This window comes from Ostrinia nubilalis, chromosome 12 (assembly GCF_963855985.1).
Source record: "Ostrinia nubilalis chromosome 12, ilOstNubi1.1, whole genome shotgun sequence".
In the NCBI taxonomy this organism is placed as follows: Eukaryota; Metazoa; Arthropoda; class Insecta; order Lepidoptera; family Crambidae; genus Ostrinia; species Ostrinia nubilalis.
In genome coordinates, this window is record NC_087099.1 from 10,763,560 (window position 1) to 10,784,304 (window position 20,745).

Consider the following 20,745-nt stretch of genomic DNA (forward strand, 5'->3'; position numbering starts at 1 on the left):
TATAATATTCATTACATGTCAATTAATAATACTCAATTGCAGAATTAATAATAATTAAATACAAAAAATGACCACTAATAAATTAATAATATAAATAGAATTAATGTCATAGCATAGTAGTTAATAAATGAGCCGCTTCTACAATCATCATCATCATCATTTCAGCCATAAGACGTCCACTGCTGAACTTAAGCCTCCCCTAATGATTTCCACATCGCCCGGTTGGTAGTGGCCTGCACCCAGCGCTTTTCTGCTACCTTTAAGAGGTCTCCACCTTGTGAGTGGACGTCCCACGCTGCGTTTTCCGGTACGTGGCCTCCACTCCAGAACCTTGCTACCTCATCGGCCGTTAGTTCGGCGCTTCTACAAAAAAATCTTACATTTTTAATTAATGACAGATGTAAATGCACTTTCACTATAAATTGGAATCAATAACAACGTTCGATTAAAAAAGAACCCGGCATGTACCGATATTAGACAACTTGACCCAGTACATAATATGACAAAAAAACAAATGCAATTATAAGTGTTACAAACCGTAAACCTAACTGGTGATTTTAATTAACGGTCTTGTAATTACATAGAAATGTGTCGAGAATTATCTAGCCGTAGCAATTGGAAGACAAAAAATATCGAAACAGATTATATTTTTCTGTGTTCTTTAATTCAATTACTTATTTGGATCAATAATATAAAATAAATGCAGTTTGAACAATTCACGTATTTCGAACGCAGTAAATGTGAAATAAAACACGGTAGAGCAAGTGGAATTGTAACTGTAATAAACCTAATTAAGTACTTATTATATTAATTTACATCCTTTACTTTTTGGCTTACAATAATAAGCTGATTAATTTTGTAAAGCGAAAACATTAATATTTTTCAAAACCTTAAACGAACTTTAGCTAAAGTTAACTTAATTTAAAATTAACCTTAGATTCAAAACACCCACGGTATTATTTAGTTAGTTGCTAGAAGTCTGATAATCCCCAAGGATTCGCAACTTGGAAAAACTGCTGTTCTACTAAAGATAGAGTCGGAACTGTTTTGTAAGTTCTAATGGAACAACAAATACATTTAAATTGTTGCTTAATGTCGGCGTTGTCTTGCTTGTGCTTTTAGTTAATTAATGGTTAACACGTTCGAAGACTGCTCCGTAATAAATACTGGATATACCGATGCTTGCCGGCAGCGATTGGTTGTCTATAATTTTGGCCTTGCTTTTTCTTTTTCGGGGTTCCGTTGTATGATATTTGTTCTTCTTCTTAGATTTTCTTACATCGTGAATTTTGTTAGTAGACAATCGTGAAGAGAATCGTGTTTCATATACATTAACCTAGCTTAATTTTAATTCTTGTAATATGACTTAACTCTGAATTAGAAAGTCTTGCTTAAATCAATATCTAACTGACATAAATAAATAATAATAAATAAAGTGTATTGAAAACTGTTTTAAAATCCGTTGCGTAGTTTCAAAAATGTAAAGATTAAATTGTAGAGAACCCTCTCATTAAAACGTGATCCAAACATGTAATCTATTTTTTATCTGTTTGATCTGTGAATTCATGTTTAGTTGAAAGGTCTAGTAGATTAGAGAATTTATTTATAGCATTTAAATTAACCAATATAAACTAAATTATATAAACTAAAGTATACCAGCATCATGTTCTTTACGGAATATGATATAAGCTGAGTAGGAGCCATTTTGGTTCAACAATTTATCTATAATTATAAACCAAATTGTGTAACATTACTATGTTTGAACCAAATAAACAATTTTCTTTCTTTCTTTCTTTATTTAAATGTATCTGTTACTCTACAGAAAATCAATAAGAAGTTTTCAGTACTACGAGTATGAACTTAGATTGTTGTTCAATCATAAAAATAATTATGGTACATCATAAAATTTTACTGGTGTTAGTTGCCATGACTTTTAAAGTAACAGGTTCGCATCCTGCATTGTGCAACTACATGTGTCATAAATATCTATAAATCTGACTCAAGGCTCGTCAAATTGATCAATCTTGTACTTACGTTTATAAGGGTGAAGAGTGTAAAGCCTCGAAGGTCCTGGGTTCGATTCCCAAGAACATGTTAGTTAAACTTGGTTGAAATATTGCAGGCTTGAATCAATCAAAAGGTAGGGCAAAAAAAGAATGAGACATGTAAAAGCTCCTTAAGAGCATAAAAATTTGACGATTTGAAAGAAGTATTTCAATAAGTATATGCAAATAAAGATAATTTTAATATGGATTTTGAATCTGATAGTCCGAAAAGGTATGAAGATTCACGTTAAGCGATTCGATTCAATGAAATTGAATCACGTACGCCTAAGGTAGCACATAAAGTCTGACACCAGAACTTTTGACTATAGTTGTGACAACCCACACAGTTAAGGAAGAAGAATTCATTAAAAGAACTCAACGAAACCTTTGTTCTGAGAAATCTATACATATTCTAATAGGTCAAGGCATAACATTTGTTCAGTCTACAACAACAAGTTATAGGTAAAAAGAATTAACAAATGGAGTCACGTTTCCCAAAATGATTTTAAAAGAAATTGATAACCTTAAATAAGGCACATTGGCCATTATTCCATTATCTTATTCTATGCCGCAGCTGAACAAACAGACGTCTCAGTCTTTTGATTATTCTGTAGCACGTTTAAGTCTGCACATGGTTAATTCGAAATTATGTTATTATCTAATAATACTTTATTATCACTTAAAGCAATTTTATTGTAATTACCTTTGATATTGATATTGTTGCTAAGTACATACTTTGCAAATTTTGTGTTTGTGGCTAATCCATTTCAAGAAAAATACCAATCAACATCATTATTTCAGTCATAGGACGTCCACTGCTGGACATAGGTCTCCCTCAATGATTTCCATAATGACCAATTGGTAGTGGCCTGCATCTAGCGCCTTTATGGGGTTGTCAGTCCACCAACGAAGAAAAATACTAATAGCAAATGGAAAATAGAGTGCTTTTAGACTGCCTACTTTTTAAACATCAAATAACATATCCCATGCAGTTAACATCATTACCTAAACGACATAATATGGGGAGTTTTGATTGCCCAAAATATAATTTGACAGATATAAGGCAGACTTAAATATTTTTGTACCTGCTCCGAATTCGATTCTTTGTTTCATGCCATCTGTATATCATCAAAGAACGAGCATGCTTTCAGAGTTCTTATCTTGGCTGACAGTATTTCATTAATAAAGTCTTCCAAACCCAAACTTAGTGCCCTGCATTATTGAAGACTACTTGTACTTACTTATAAACATGCCTATTGATGCTATTTTCTTTTATTGTACCTAATAGCAGAACTAGGTGTGAACTTTAAATGCACTGATGAACCAATGCACAGTGGTCCCGCCATTAGGTCATAGGGCTGAAAATCGATGGTCGAATTATGATGTCATTTATTGTTTACAGGGTGCACTAATGACAAGACTACCCCCAAGTATAGTAAAATAAATGTAAATATAAATAAATATCCTTGTACATTTTACACTGCGCTTCTTGTCCCAAACTAAGCAAAGCTTGTACTATGGGTACTAGAAACGGATATAAACATACTTAAATACTTTTTTTTTTGTAAATACATACTTATTATTCATAGAAAACACCCAGTCCAATACAAACAAATATGTTCATGCACACAAATGTTTGTACTGTGCGGGAATCGAACCCGCTACCTTCGGAATAGTAGCCCGTTTCGAACCACTACACCAAACGGCCGACAATAATGCAATAACATAATTACATGGAACAAATTTTTTTTAAGCACCGAAAGTGGTAAGATGGGCGGTATTCTTAGGAACCGGGACTACTGTGCTGTGCAATGTGTAAATCTGTCTTGGCCTTACACATTGGTGTGTTGGATCCAAGACTTGGAGCCAATCTACCCAATGTGTGGCCCAGTCTTAAGTACCAATCTCTTGGCCCAACCTTAGAAACCGCTACTCCGCAGTTTAAAGATAAATAAGCCGTCATTGCCGTCACGTCAGCAATCGCCAGCGCTGCCAACAATAGGCGTCGCTGCGCAGCGAGGAGTTCCCTCTGTACCTAACTGCGCTCCGTCACGCGATCTCCGCCCAGCGGCACGCACTACTCTGTTTTGTATGTAAATTATTTTTTCGATACTCATATTTGGCGGGCTCTTGATTGTTACATAGGCGTAGTTATGCGTCATGTGAGGTAGGGACTATATCGATAGACGGTAACTCGATGGAAAAATTAATAAATAAATAGTAAAAATCCTTGGACATTTTACACTGCGCTTCTAATCCAAAACTACGCAAAGCTTGTACTATGGGTAGTAGAAAACGGATTTTTTAAAATTATGGAATAACATGTCTCAGTTAAGGGTCATAAATAGGATATTGGCCGTCTGGCCTTGCTGGGTACAACTCACAATGCCAGCTGCGGTTGTAGGTTCCAATATCGCTGGAGGCAAAAGTTAGCGTGAAGCCTGGCGTTTATTTGCCATGTATGAATATTTATTCGTATCTAGTTAAGTCTAGTCGCTGTAACCAGCTCTGTTTGCTTAAGGACTTAGCAATTGATGTCATTATTACCTAACAAAAGAAAAAAGAAACGAAATAGTACAACAAAAAAAAGTTTAACTAAGCAGTTATTTATTATTATTTTTTATTTTCATTATTGATTTATCGTAATTGACCTGTATTTATAAATATTTATTAATCTGAAAATAAATAAATGATGTTACCATTTACAAAATTAAACGTTTTATTAGTTCCGAAATAAATCAACATAAAAAAGTAATCTACCTATTTTAATATCACAACTAAAAAACTCATACCTCCATACATACACAGTCGTTACACGCAATACTGTAACCGAGCTGTAATTAAAAATAAACTCCATAAAAGAAACAATCCCACAAACACAGGTTAGAAATAGTCCAAGTGCAGAACTAACGCTCGTTCTTGATAAACGGCCGCCATCACTGCACGCCACGGCCTATTATGAGAGCGTGACGTCACCGCCCCGCCCCCCTCCTCCTCGCTTCAATCAAACCGGGGAACCCTCGTCATGCCCCCACCCCGCGTTCCGCTTTACTGACTCTGCATTTTTTTCTCATAATAATAACGTCGAAAAAATCGCGCAAAAAATCTCGACAGACGCGCTCGTCCCATCCCTAGCGGTGTGGACCTTTTCGATTCTTGTCTGATTCGAAATTTGAATTTGGAACTTTTGTGGTAAAAATGTATTTTCAGCCTGGTTTTTTAAGAATAATTGTTTTAGTTTATTATCAACTTATAATAATATTAATGTTACTGGGTGATTAATTTTTATTAAGTTACTATTAACGGAATTTTCCGTTGTCAAAGTTTATTTTTTCAAGTGTAAAAGTTTCATAAAATCTGCCATTATCAGATAATATTGTGAAAGTTGAACCAATATTGTAGCCATATTCCAACAAAAGTGTTTGCTTTTCCAACACCTGTGACCACTCGACCTTCTGCCGGTTAATGTTAAACATTTCGAAAATATTAACAATGTAATTGTCAGTTAATCGTACACGTAGAGCTATTAGCCATATTTAAAGTTAATAGGACATTGATCATGTGTGTATAATTATTAAAAGATCTACATAGTATCATAGTATGATAAATTCGAATTCAAAATTACTTGTATTTAACAACATTAACAGCGTACGAACAGCTTTTTTTTTCAAAATGATTTAAAAATCAAGGTAACTAACAAAACAGAAAATATTACTTAAAAATTTTCTAAACGTTTTCACTCAAGATGCCATCTATCAACGAGTAGAAGCGCGCGTCAAGCATCAAGTCAACGGAGTCATTTCAGTTTAACTACTCACCGACAGAGGTCACTAGTAAACCAGTTTTGGAACTTTTTGATGACGCGCTTATATTTAAAACTTAGTTCCATAAGTTTTTAACAGATGGTGCTTAACTCAACTTTGAAATTTTACTAGGGATGTTTTGGATTTTTTATAGATAAATAAGTAGTATTTAAATAAACGAATCGAATATTTTTATTTAAACCTATTTGTGCTTCAGGTTTATTTTTATTCTTTGAAGTGAATATAAATCAAAATTGGCAAGTTCAAAAATTTTCAATTCTAGATTATCATACTATTGTAAATATTATCCAATATTAATTTAAATATTTATGTACCCTAAACCTTGAAATTCCATAATCGTAAGGATTTTACCCTTATCAAATTTGACAACCTCTAAATTAATAGTTCGTGAAGGTATTTAGCAAAATATGACCTCTAGGCTCTAGGATGGCTTGCTAAAAGATTTGCTGCTTAATCCATGTTAGCTTTGAACAAAATGCCAACCATTTATTTAAATAGATATTGGTAACTTTTAATTTTTATTTTAGTTTTTATGTTGATACTTTATCGATACTTTAAAATGAAATACAATAGCAAACGTATTATTTTCTAGAATATGCAATCAACTAAACATTATATGAACCTAGTTGTTTCCTATAAGATTAATTGGTTGCATTTCCTTGCTAAATCTTTCAAATAATTTTGCCAACATTTACATACTAATTGCAGAGTGTTGACTGTACTAATTGCGAGCAATTATGTTTTCCCATAAAATCTAGCAACCCTTTGCAAAGTACAAGGTTTAAATTACCATTCTGTAACTTAACCTAGTTTTTTGCTTTGTAGCATAAAATATTTCTGATACAAAATGAAAAAAAATAGGATTGGGATTTCCATAATTATTTGTCTTAATTTATTGACTGAAAAATATAGTTGCTAACTACTAAGTATAACTAATAGTAGGAAAACTTTAGTGACTAACAGAAATTATTGTCACTAGTTTTCCAGCTACAAAAATGAATTTCTTGTTACGACTCTCTTTTTAAAAAGTTTTGCCATAACGCCGCAAGCTCTAGTTTATTTAAAACCTTATAGATATTGTGGTATTGTGACCGGAAGTGCGACATGTCGGGCGGGTTAATTTACGTGCAGCATGGCGGCGGTATCTGAGCGTTTCCGGTCGGTGGCGAAGAGTCGTTCATCAAACTTCGGTCCAACACGCCGCCTCCAATAAACCTTTTACGAAGTGTGTAACAAACTCTGGATTATAAACGCTGAAGATCAAAGAACAATAAATTCTTAAAATTATAGGAATATACGATTTTTTTGTTGACGTTATAAAAAGTTGGTAATATTGACATGCCACGTTATTTGAAAAGGATAAAAATCTAAATTATTTGAGCAAAATACTTATCAACAATAATAACAGGTTCAGGTATTTCTGTCATAACTTCATTGAATTAAATTAACATGATTATTTCTTATTAGAATTTCTCATTACTAGGTACACCTCGATTTTCTAATAAGACCGGATTATATGATTAAGCTCCTTATAAATTGATCTACAAACCTCACAAAAGCACAATAAATAATATAAACCTTACTAACTTATTTTATTGTAAAAATGTAGGGCTCAAACAATCTACGTCTACAACAATCAAGAAGTCTAGAGAAAGGAAAATTGTGCGTATTCATAGTGTGTCTCAATTATTCAATGTACCGGAGCACGATTGTGTTGGGAATTTTAATCGGATTTACAGATACAACGCTTTCCCATTTTCACGCTGCTATCCTCATAATAATGTAGAGAAAACGAAAGTTCCTGTTTATAAAATTCCAATAAAACCACAACATGATTTTTCTTATTGGAATGGCCCATCCCTAATTCTTGCCAACTTGTATCAAACACGCTTGCTTTTAATCTTGTAGGAACTTAAACTGCCAGCGTACGTAGTTTGTATACATTTGTATAGATGGCGTTCTTAAGTTGTAAAAGTTCGAAAGTTTGTAAAGAGATGGCGCTAAATTAACATTTAATTTTGTCGTGATCTGCGGGCCTAAAAAGGCCGCTTTGAGCAATTCTTATTAGATTCATAATATGATTCAGATTTAAAAACAAAAAATGGCCACTTGTCGGCAATTCATATTATGATTCGGATACAATTCATATTCGGCAATTCATTTATTTGACAGTTTTGTATGAGAAATCATAAAATGGTCCACAAAATAGGAATTGCTAATGTGTCAATTAGCAGAATCATAAGAAGTTACTCGAGAGCAACATTTTACAATTCAGCTAGATTGTAATTTTAAAAAATAAATTAATTATGGCATATTTAGGCCTTTATGTAAACTTTTGGGAGCATTTATGTATTATGGAAAGTGTTTTAAATCGTCTAGGCTAGTATGGGGTGTTCGCAAAGGGTGCTTTGGACTTAGAATTGAGTAATATAATTAGAAATAGAAATGCATTATAAAACTTCAAAATACCTATTTGTTGAAAAATGTGTACCTATACCTCAATCGATTCTTACAAGTATTTACCTACCTAATTTAAATCCTATAGTAAATAACTATCTAGGTATGAGTCCACGATTTAGGGGCAGGATTGAGGAGGGTAGGGAGAGGGTAGCTATTTAAAAGCAAAAAAAAATGAAAATATAATTAATAATAGTCGGTTTAATTTTTTTTTATAAAATTTTACCTATTTCTTGTTAAAAACTAATTATTACCTTGATGTTACCACTGAAGGTAGACAGTACATTGAGACCATATTCTTCATGTCTAGTGTAAAATAATATTCCTTCCAATATTCCATATCGGCAACCTAAAAAGACCTTAAACCGTCAGCCCAGCTTAAAAACATAAAAGAAAACAACTGTTGGTCTATTTGTACCTACATTAAAGAATAAATCCTCCAACTCCTAAGCATTATGGAGTTGTACCTAATGACTATCTGATGCAAACACTTGAATAACTTTAGAAACTATACTTATCTATAAAATTAAAAGAATTATCCTCCAACTCCTAAGCATTAAGGAGTTTTACCTTCTATCATCAGCTGATGATGATGATGATTTCCAGGAGCAAATACTTGAATAACTTAAGAAAAAGTTTGAAAAACGATATACGTGCCTATAAAATTTGAGGGTTGCCCTCGATTTCCCTAGGATCCCATCATCAGATCCTGACTTGGTGACAATGGGACTACCTCAGAAGTGTACTCTATCGAACAAAAAAAGAATTTTGAAAATCGGTCCACAATTGACGGAGTAATCGGTGAACATACATAGAAAAAAAAAACATACAGTCGAACATATTATAACCTCCTCCTTTTTTGAATTCGGTTAAAAAAATATAATTAGCTGGATCACTATTCAATATTAAGAGGATATAAGTATTTTCTTTTATGTTTGAGTTCTATTTTAAGATAAATAAGTGCATAATTTTTTGAAGGACACTGAGTTTCCACAACAAAATGCATAAACGAAACCTTGCACAATCCCTCCCTACCACACTAAGCGAATATTGTTTCTTTTGTCAATAACATAAAATAACGTTTGGAATGTATGTCAATCACTTAAAACCTTGATTTATCGCCTAAATCATAAGAGTTTAGTTCAAGCATAATATTCCGTGTTTATACAATGGTATTGTTTACATTAACTTGACCTTCATTATTGTTGACACCTAACTTGTTGCCAGTCGTAAATAAAATAGTGAATGATTTTTCATTTCTCATTTTTGGCTTCTAAACTCAAATAATTTGATGTTATTAAATTACTTTTATTAATTTAAAACAAGTTATGAGGTAATTGTTCAAGATTTTCAGTTTAAAATGTAAAAAAAGTCGTAGAAATGATAACCGGTAAAGTACGGTTTTTATTATTCACATGTGGCAACATAGACGCCGAATATGAATCTGCGGATGAATTGAATTGCGGCAATTCTGCCAAAATGTAAGACCATTTTATGAAAATTAGAGGAATTGCTTATGATCTGCTATGAATTCTGGAAATGAATTCCTTTTAGCAATGTTGCGTGATTTGGCCTTTTTAGGCCCGCTGACCGTAATAAAATTTTATTTATTAGTTTTAAGTATGTGCTTGTTGTAATAGTATTTAATGAGGTAATGTTGAAATTTATCTAACAAGAAAATTATAGGCTGAACTAAAGATTTGTAATGGCCGCCTACTTATCTATTGTCATATTTCACCCCCGCTCTATTGTTCGAGTGTATGCATACAATGTTTGAATCACGTGGAGCAATTACAAAGGTGTCGGCGTTTGTATTTCGCTATAAATCAGCTCTGCGCGATATAACAATTAGTCGCTATGATAGCAATGTTAATTAAACGGCTATATCTTGACAGTGGCGCCACGCGACGAATTTCGGAACTAAGCTGCTAGTATTGAAAAGTAATGAATTTTTTGCGTCGTTTTTTAATTACGGCGGGTGTTGAATGCAATTAGTTAGGAAATTAGCCTTTATTAACGTCAAGTACCTAACGTGCTGGTAACTATATTCATGGCAGTCTAATTGCTGTAGTTGCATGTTCGTTTAGTGATAATGTCATAACTTAATAAGTAGGTACTAATACGTGTACCGGCTTAGTATTATTTATGTGAGGGCGTTGAGTGCTCTACTCGTTTCTTTTAATAGATTCTATTAAAACTGGTTTTGAATGTGATATTCTTTTTCTTTAATTCCTATTTGAATTATTCTAACGCCCGTATACACAAACGATGCTTGCTTAAGTGAAGCAGCAAATCCAACGCACAGCGTTGAATAGAGCTCCATGATTGGTTCATGTGTCACCCTGTGCGTCCACGCGCACTGTGAGACCTCGTAGTAATGTTTGTGAATCGTAAATGAGTACGGGCGTAAGGTACTGAAATATTTTTGACTCTATGATGCTGCTACACATTTAACGTGTACATAAGTATGTACTTAAAAGACGCTTTCTCTGTCTCTACCTTTCTCTATTAACATCAATATTCCTGCTATCCTACACCTACAAACATATCCTTTACCACAACAGTGCAGTAACACAGGAATCTGTTAATCAAAGCGAACGCAATCAATTACCGGCTGCAATCAAAATGGCCGGCATTCCCGATCCGCCATCAAAGGATGCTCTGGACTCTGCCCGGCAGTCATTATTAGGGACGTCGCTGGACACCCAACGGATACTATCGGATATCCGATTGAGAATACATTACCTGTCAGCAGACGATGTTCTGGATTACCAATCGATTAATTGTAATTACATGGACAGGTAGGACACTATCCGGGAGTCATTATTAGGGATGTCGCTGGACAGCCAACGGATACTGTCGGATATCCGATCGAGAATATAATGTTTACCTGTCAGCAGCGATGTTCTGGAGTACCAATCGATTTATTATATCATTACTCGGGATGTCACTGGTCAACCAACGGATAGTAGTTATCCTACCGGATATCCGATTGAGAATACATTACCTTGAAAGATTACCCTGGAACAATTCACTAGCCCATGTTATTGCCCTGAAGTAGTGGTAGAGTTGGAATGGGGCGTGTAAAAGCGCTTTTTAAAAGCCTGATTTCAAAAAATAAGTCTGGAAATGTTAATCATTTGCGTGGTCTAGTGATTAAGGCGGCAAGACACGCAGATTCTAGTTTCCAAATGTAACAACAAAGTAGGAAATTACACTTGATGTTTTGGTTAGAAGGATTTTAACTATGTAATTTACACTAAAACTACTTAGGTAAGTTAAGAGTGTTAGAGTGTTTTTAGTGGGATAACCCTTTTTAATTAGTAACTTAGAAGAATAGTTCCAAAAGTTTAGTTCAGAGTCTCCCTCTCTTCTTCCAAAATTAAGCATTTTTTTAATATCTGCGCATGAAACTTTCGAAGATCTTATTTAGCTAGACAGAAATATCCGAACACCGTCCCCACATCCCTAACAACACTAGTCATTATGACGGTAAATCTCTTTGGGTACCAGGTCGTATGCTCGTTTGGTTGGCACAAATTATTAAATGCCAATTTAATGTTCCATTCTGATTTTAATAACTGTCTACAAGTCTAGCCTAATCTAAGTTTATGTAAGAAATTTGACTTGAGAGCTTTAAAATGTCATCCAAATTTTTAGAAATACACTCGGCATCAAATAAATCGAACCTCCCGCGATAAGCACTTATCAAATGTATGCATCCCCACTTCCCACCAACATTGGTTTTATTTGAAAGCCTAGTTCTAAACTTCATTTCATTAAAGGAAAGGTATAACTCTTCAAAAAATAGGTAGTTACGCTTGAGCCAACTTTTATGGCTATAAAACTGTTAAATTGGGATTAATTGCTATACATCTGTTAAAAAGGATACGTACGATCATTTTTTGGTTTTATAACCACAAAAATTGATCTACTTGGTCCCAGAGGTGAGCCCCAAGTGAGGCCTTTTTTCAAGTCACATTAATGGTACCTGTTAATTATTTATAAAAAAATTAAATGAGTTTTTCTTTAAGTTTTTCTTTAAGCTTTGTGATTGTGTCAGAAGATAATCTCTAAAGTTAGCGTCGCGGAAGGTGCGATTTATTTGATGTTGAGTATACTTATTTGGACTTGAGAGCTCCAAAATGGCACCTAAAGAGAATTTGTAGACATGTTCCTCATATTATGACGCAGCTTGAACATAATTCTTACTTGTTACATGAGACTTACCCGACGAAAACAAAAACAAATGAACGTGACAAAAACACCGACCCACTAAGCCGCAGCCCTCGAAAATGACGTCACAAAAATTATGAACTCCGCGAAAATGAGAGAAGTTGTCTGATTAAATTTAGAAGTTGGGCTGCGTAATTAGAGAAACATAGCATTTCACTCAGGGCGCTGTTAGGCCAGGATTTGCCCTGGAGGGCCGTTAGCACATTTTGATGACGCAAAAATGCGGGGAATTCGATAGAGGTGGGTAAATTATGCACGAAACGAGTTGATATGAGATTTTTTGAGATTTAAATAGACTCAAACCTGTTAAATGTAAAAAAAACGCTTTGATTACATTTTTATTTAAAAAAAAACTAAAGAGTTGATACTTCATTGCCAAAATACCGTTAAAATATTGTCAAAAAATTAAACCAGCACAGGGTATTTCGCCGAAACAGTAAATTTTCTGTGTCCAGGCAGGCGAACACATGTTTTTTTATATTTATATGTATAAAATTATTTTTATGGGAAAGTTAATCAAAAGTTTTATTTGTTTTTGCTATTACAATAGCAGAAACTACAAATAATACCGTAGAAAAACTTAATCAAAAGTCGTTTTTCTAATTTCCTTGTTATGTCCATTACTGTTGTTTGCCAAAATGAAAGCACATTATAACAAATTGAAGCGTAATTTCATTCTTATAGCACTCTCTTTATATTTGAGAAACGTTTGGCTATCGGAAAATAAAAAATTTAAATGTCAAATACTTAAAGGAAGGAAATAAAGTGAAGTTAAGTTCTTGTCCGAGTCAAAAGTATAATTTCCCTGGGTCTTCTTTTCGACCAAAAAGTCAATTTCTTTGGACGGTTTTTTGCAGCTTAACAATGGATCAATTTTATTGTTTATTTACACAGTAAAGCCACGATTTAAATAGTAAATGCATAGGGTAAATAGGTTTTTGTCTGTGGTGTATTTTAGGCATAAATCTAATTTCTTTGGCCCTAATTTCCTTGTTTTCCGTGGCATAAAATGGCCTAGGAAATTATAAAAGACCATTTTTAATTCGGCGTAGAGTCAAATTTTGAGTATTTCTTTATTGGAATAAGTTTAAAATTTACATTTTAAGAAATGGGTATCAGAATAGATTTAGAACAACTTGTTTTTAACTCTTAACTCAATCTACTGAATTTATCTTCCTTAGTTGTGTAAAAAGGTCGTAATGATACAATATTCATTGGTATGTTTGCCTGCGAAGGTACACAAAAATGGGTCGGACAAAAAAAAGCAAACCACGGAAGAAAACTTAGAGAAAAAAAAAATTTATAATAATTTCCTTGGCTACCAAAAATTCATGACCTTATAACTTTGTTTCTAAAAGGAATTATGACACCCCTTTTAGATATATTAGCTTAGTTTTTGCTACTTAATACAATGGGAAACTAAAAATAGTTAAAAACAAAAATATATTTCGTACCAAGGAAATTAGGCAAAGTTGACCATTTTTGGCGAAATACCCCACAATCTAAGTAAAAATAACAACCTTTTACTTACCTACTTCATAAGTTCACAGTTATTTTTGAATTTTAAAATGAAAAATGAATTCGCTATGAAACGATTCTAAGCTTAGACAAATAAAGATTGTGATTATCTAATAACTAATGAAAACTAATTACATTTTAAAACTCGAATACATGACACAGCTAAATTACACTACATTGTTCCGCGACAGACTTATAAAATTAATACAAGGTGCCTGCCTAATTAATGCGAACGGACAGGACAGATCTAAGAACCGCGCGATCATATTAATGAGTTGCCCGCTATAATGGATGCACTGGGAGTCGAACCCACGGCGGCATCTATGACGGTATCTTTCTATGTTTTTTTCTAGAGGTAGATCAAGAGAAGTGAAAACTTTTTGCGCTTTTTAGATGAATTATCTCGGTACCAAAGCATTGTGTCATTTATTTATTCATTTGAAATGATCAAATTAATCAAAAATATAAATTAATCGCTTACAAGTGCCAACTTCTTATTTATTACAGAACTTTAACTGTTAGTTGATATTTTATGAAAATTATAAAAAAATACATCGGGGGAGGCCTATGTTAAGCGGTGGACGTCCTGTGGCTGTGATGATGATGATGATGATGATGATAAAAAATATAGATTTATTAAATGTAAATGTAAAAGACTACTCGTAATTACACAGGTCAGCATGACTGATAAAGCTCTATGTATAATTCTATTAATACCTAAAGAACAAAATATGTAATTTAAAATTATAAACTCTATTATCGTTCGTTGTTATAAAAAATAAAATAATATCTGTCTTTCTTAGACCACAGTCGAAGAGAATTTACTATGAAAATATACTTCAATCCTTTATAAATTAAATAAAATAAATCAAGCAAAGATTAATTATGCACTGTTTTGAAACTTGACACAAGATGAAGGTGACTTACGTAGAGTCCTGGCGGTCTTTGTGTGATGTCACCTCGTAATTATCCTTTGATGTCTTCCGCTGTAAAGCCAGATGCTCTACTTCTGAATTTACTGTAAAAGAAGAAAATTACATTATTATTAATCAAAAATATAAGTAGGAATGCCCAAACGTTAAAAAAAATAGAACTGCAAAAGCTCAAGAAAAAAATTTCAAACACGTGCTAGGAATCATTGACCTCACAAAAAGAATGAAAAGATAGTGAAGTGCAAGATATAGTATACAAAATTAACAGAAAATAATATGATTATTTAGTATCCACATAATCTCGAAACAGTATTCAGCGTCCCAAAATTTATTGCACCTATGAAAATTTATTAAGACACAATGTAAAAGCGTGGAACATATGAAAAGCGTTTGTATTAGAGAAGTATCTTTTAATATCTCACCAAAACGATACAGTGGGAATAAATCAGAACTACTTTGCGATCCCACAATAGAACTCTAATTGACAAATAGTAGAAATGATAAATTCACACGCTGGGAAATTCCCAAAATAAGTTCTTTGATCATCATTTTGATTAACAGCTACCGACTGTAGCTTGCGGAATATTATTAATTTTCTTTTTAATTTAGTCCTTAAATCTATTAGAGTCTTCTTGTTTGATTTATTTTGGTCCCCACCGTGTTGTGGACTATTTTTCGCGGCGTTTTCACCTAATAGTAACGATTACGAATGATTTACATATGTAACAGTCAATGGAGAGTCTAAGCTGTGTGTTCGAGAATTTGAGAGATAAATCAGTCGTCAAGTGACATCTTTATGTTTTCATTCAGACGTGTTTGATAGAAAATCTTAGATTCTGTAAAAATCACAACTAGATTATTTCAGTTTAGTCTGAGTCACTTTAAAAATTGTTCACGAGACACGTTTGTGAGACGTATAAATAGCTTTGTTGTTGGATTTATTTAAACTGGTTAGAAAATTTAAGTAATGAAGTTTCCTCATCAAGGCTTGATTCTCATAGAAAACCTTTTACACTGCTTCTAAGAATTCATATAACACGTCCACCGCTTTCGTAAGATTAATCTGTCCAGCTCGGTTAACCTCTTTTTTGTCCAGTTAATTACTTGACTTTACACAGAATTTCCGTGGCAAGGGCATGAGAATAAAGGTGACTCACGGGATATAAATCAAACGTGCGTACTGTTATCAAATTATCAAAAGCACGTGAGGCTGTTAATTTCAACAGCGGTCAGTTAAAGACATGTTCCTTGAACCGTCCGAATAGATCGTATCGCCTTAATTGCCGCTTAGAACACGGCCGGTTACGTGGATCACAAATTAAAACTGTAACTATGATATTACATCGAGAGCGAGCCATTGTAAGCCAGCGCTATGTCTAGAAGAAAATCGGTTGATCAGGTCTCTTTTTACGAACTTTAGTTTAAAACTTTAAAAGCAAAGATGTTCCGGATGAACCGTCTCACTTGGAGTCATGCCACACTTGGAGAAAATTGAATTAGTTTAATGCTACCGTGCTATTAAAATCCTAACTTTTAATACAACTTGAAAATCTTGAACAGATACCCAACACAGAAAATCAAATGTAAACAAATCTAATAAATTACTGTTCATCTCCATACCTATTGTACTAGTTGGTGGAATGCAAATGGAAATTGAAAATTAAAAAAATGCGAGGGTCGCACCACGTAGAGGGGAAACGGAATCGTAAATTTAAATTGTCCATCCCTCAACATGCAAATTTTCCAAGCGTGCCTTTCAATTGTATCCAGTAAGTATGGGTCGTATTAATAAATGTTTGATGCCGTTGCATTCTCGCTCTTACTGCCAACACATAAGAGCGGACGTTTTGCATATCAATCTAACGTAATGCTGGTAATACGCATTGAGTTCTGGCCGCTTGCTTCCGATTTAATTACATTCGCAATGAATGTTTAGACTTGTGAAATGTTCACACCAATCTCGATCGGTATTTTATTCATTTCACTTTTGTTTTCGTACAATTTTCATAGCAATGACAATAATGCATTAAGCATAGTTACTTGTAAGTGACTAATAATTTAAATAGAAAATGTTGCTTTTATGATTTGGTAGTCGAAATATTTTCCCACATAAAGCTCGTCTCAACAAACAGTAGCATCTGTAAGGGCATATTGTCTCCAGAAACGCCGCCATCATTAACTGTCGCTAATGAAGCTTGCCTTTTGGCTGTAAATAGCACCGAGGGGCGGGCATGTACAGCCGTACAGATTTTTTACTCTAAATATGAATTTAATAGACCATGGCGAATACACATCGACGTGACTTTGAACAAACGTCTCCAGACTCCCTCATTCGATCCTCGAGGAAACTACGCAGTAGACTAGAATCGTAAGCAACAAACGTTTAGATGTTGTCAAAATGCTAAAGTCCTATTTTTTTACACCATTATTTTTTCTCAGCTCACCGCTACTTTGTTTCGTGAATTCTAGTAGCTGTCGCATTAAGTACGCAATAAATTGTCTACTTTAAAACTTATACACCGAGATCTGACGATAACACCTCGGCTCCGTGGCACTCGTCTCTCCGCGCACAAATTAACGTCCGCGCAAAGTCATACCGGCCGGCCGCGGTTGTCACTCATGCTCCATCAACTGCTGGGAAACGTCAAGGGTATGACACCGGGTCAGCCACATGTCGGGCGATACGTGCCGCTATTTTATCTCCCCGTCTCGCTTCTGAAGACCTCCGTCCTCCTGTCAGACAAAGACGGATTCCGAACTGAAGAATGTGCCGCTTAGTTATCTGCGGCGACGGGCCCTATCGCAGACAGGTTGTCGCTAATAGGCGGTTTACTCAGAACATATGAACTTTATGACTACGTGTGTGTCCCGGCTCCAGGACACATGTCATTCTGTGTCGGCCGTCAGGTCGGCGGCGCGCGATGACTCTGGCGCAACAATCCGCAGGCCGGCCAAAACAAACATTCGATCGATGAGGGCCACGTATACGTGATTGATAAATAATTTAATTATAGCCCGACTAAGTGCAATAACCTTTCTTTTCAGATTCACCGAGGAACCGATGAGAAGATACCGTCCCTTGGCACCGCGTGAGCGTCCAGTGAGTTCAAGCGCCGCCGTGTAGTGAATGGAATCCCAAGTGTCCGTGTTGTGAACTGAACAGTGATAGTGTCGGCCCTCGGGCCGAGAAGCTGCGACGGAAGATACGGACGCGAGCCGCGCGGGCTGCGGGCCCGCGATGAGCGCCAACAGCTGCGATAACATGACGTACTTCTCCAACGCCTACATGCCGGACATGCGCAACGGCGGGCACGAGCACCAGCAGGCGCACGCGCACTACGGCGCCGTGCCGCAGCAGGGCCACGAGATGGACGGCTGCGAGCAGCAGCTGCGGCCGGCGCAGCACCACTACCCCGCGCAGCCGGCGCCGGGCATGCCCTACCCGCGGTTCCCGCCCTACGACCGGCTGGGCTACTACCAGCAGATGGAGCAGAACGGGTACCGGCCTGACAGTCCGTCGCAGATGGGTCACATGGGTCCGAAGTCGGACGGGTACGGGCCGAACGGGCACCAGCCGCCGGCGCCGGCGGTGTATACGTCGTGTAAGCTGCAGGCGGCGGCGGCGACGGCTGGTGGGGTGCCGGGCAGCCCGCCGCTGGAGCAGGCGCAGCAGATGCCGCACCATATGCACGCGCAGCAGCACATGGTGCCGCACGTGCCGCATCAGCAGCACCTCATGTACCCGGTGGACGACATGCAGCACCAGACGCAGATGCCGCCCATGCATCAGCAGTCCATGCACGCGCAGCAGCCGCCCCCGCAGCAGCCGCCGCCCAACACCAACGCGTCGCTGCCCAGTCCACTATACCCCTGGATGAGAAGTCAATTCGGTAAGGATCATTTTCTATTACTTATTACTAGCCTAGTGGTTTATTATTTGTGACATTCAGTCGTAACTACAAAAGGTCGTAACTTATCTCTTTTACGATTATTTCCAATAAGACATGGACCTGTTAGATGCTGAAGAATTCACCCAAAGACATTTCTTTGTAACATGGGCATATAGCGAAAACATAACGATATTAAAATTGCATGTTAGGTACAATAAGTTAACCTTTTGATATTAAAAACTTCTTAATATCCCGATTGCCCTGTCATTATGTAGGTTTTATGATTAGTGAAGAGATATTTTGTAAGAATAAGTACCTATTAATGTAACCCCAAAACCAAAATGACTAGAAGATTGCATCAAATAATAAATAAGACTTTTTAAATAATTATGTATGCTATTCTCAAATTCCATTAAGAGTAAATTCGAAGAGCCTTTTAAAATTCCCAAAGTAATAGAATTGCTGACAGTTAATTTGCAAAGACCTAGAAAAAAGTGTCTTTGTTGAAAATCAGCGAAGAATTCGAAGTATTCTTTGAAAATTGAAAGTAAAACCGTGTTTTTGATAGAATAATGCACAATGTTACAAGTACAGGTAGCAAAAAGGTCATTCGCAAAAACACTTTCGCCCCACGTGCTCATTGATGAAACAATACGCTGGAAACAATAGGCTTCCTTCTATTCGGGTATTATTTATGGGCCGAAGAGGCATTCAAAAGGAATTTCACTTTTCATAAAATTTACAACTCCAGCACAAAAGCGCTCACCTTCTGTTTTGCTGACGCTCCCGCGAACAAAGCGCCCTCTACTCGGCTACCGTCTCCTACTGTTTTTGAATTTGTCTGAGATCTAATTTATGGGGTCTTGCCTGATTTAAGGATTCCATTGTAATTGAGATCATTCAAACGCTGGAATTTCCAAGTTTAAGTTTAGTTTGTGGTTGCGCTTCGCTTTAGTGATTTTTACGTCGGTTCTCTTTGAACTCACTTTTCGAGTAAGTTAGTTCTATCGCAGTGTTAGTTGAACGCGAGTAGGTAATATTCACAAGAAATCTTCGCGAAAGAAGGTGATAATTTTATCTTATTAATTGTTCTACAGTTTTTATTATGTAAATTAAGAAAATATAACCCAAAAGCTCAGGATTTTCATTGATGAATCAATTTGTAGGGTTTTATTTAATATGCCAAATTATCATAATCCTCCACACAACTCGACCAATCCCATCTACACTTTCTGTGCCACACATGAAATCTACAAAACGGTAAAAAGTATTATCATTCATGATAATAAGTTCAAAATATCATAAATAAGAGCTACTCGAAAATCATTAAATAATTAATATTTAAACTAAGTTCAACGAAGCAAAATTGAATACTCAGAAGTTAAGATGAACGGGCCTTTATTCATTAACTGCTGTCGCAGATAACGGAAACTCCACTGACAAGTAGATTGGTAGCGTCAGCGACAAAATTTCAAATAAATTGAATAATTTAAACCAATAAAATTATCAGTCAGCTATAAAATTTAAACAAAAATTATGGACTAGGCTGTCAGAGAATGCTAATTCGACGTTAGAACTTTTGACAACCAATAAACGTGTCTTCGGTATTTTGACAAATTAGATTATAAATGCGATAAACACTTGCAAATATTAGATATACTGGATGACAAAATAAATGTAATAAAGTTATGATATTTTAAAATGTTTTGAAACATCACATCCGGCATTCAGGTCATAAAACTTAATTTGCAATAACAGATTTAGTATCTGGTGTTTATTGGTATGCGGTGATAGCGAATAACCAGTGATTTATTATTGGCAATACAGGCAGAACATGTTAGCA

General features: G+C 35.4%; 1 protein-coding gene across 4 annotated transcripts in view; it reads left to right on the plus strand.

Moving 5' to 3' along the window:
• LOC135076927 (homeotic protein antennapedia-like) overlaps positions 1 to 20,745 on the plus strand; it is a 211,692-nt gene that overhangs the window by 172,983 nt on the left and 17,964 nt on the right. For all 4 annotated transcript variants that reach the window (XM_063971447.1, XM_063971445.1, XM_063971446.1 and 1 more), the window contains one exon: positions 18,058 to 18,902. In XM_063971447.1, the coding sequence (XP_063827517.1) occupies positions 18,251 to 18,902 (652 nt within the window). In that variant the 5' untranslated portion in view covers positions 18,058 to 18,250. The remainder of the gene's footprint in view (positions 1 to 18,057; positions 18,903 to 20,745) is intronic.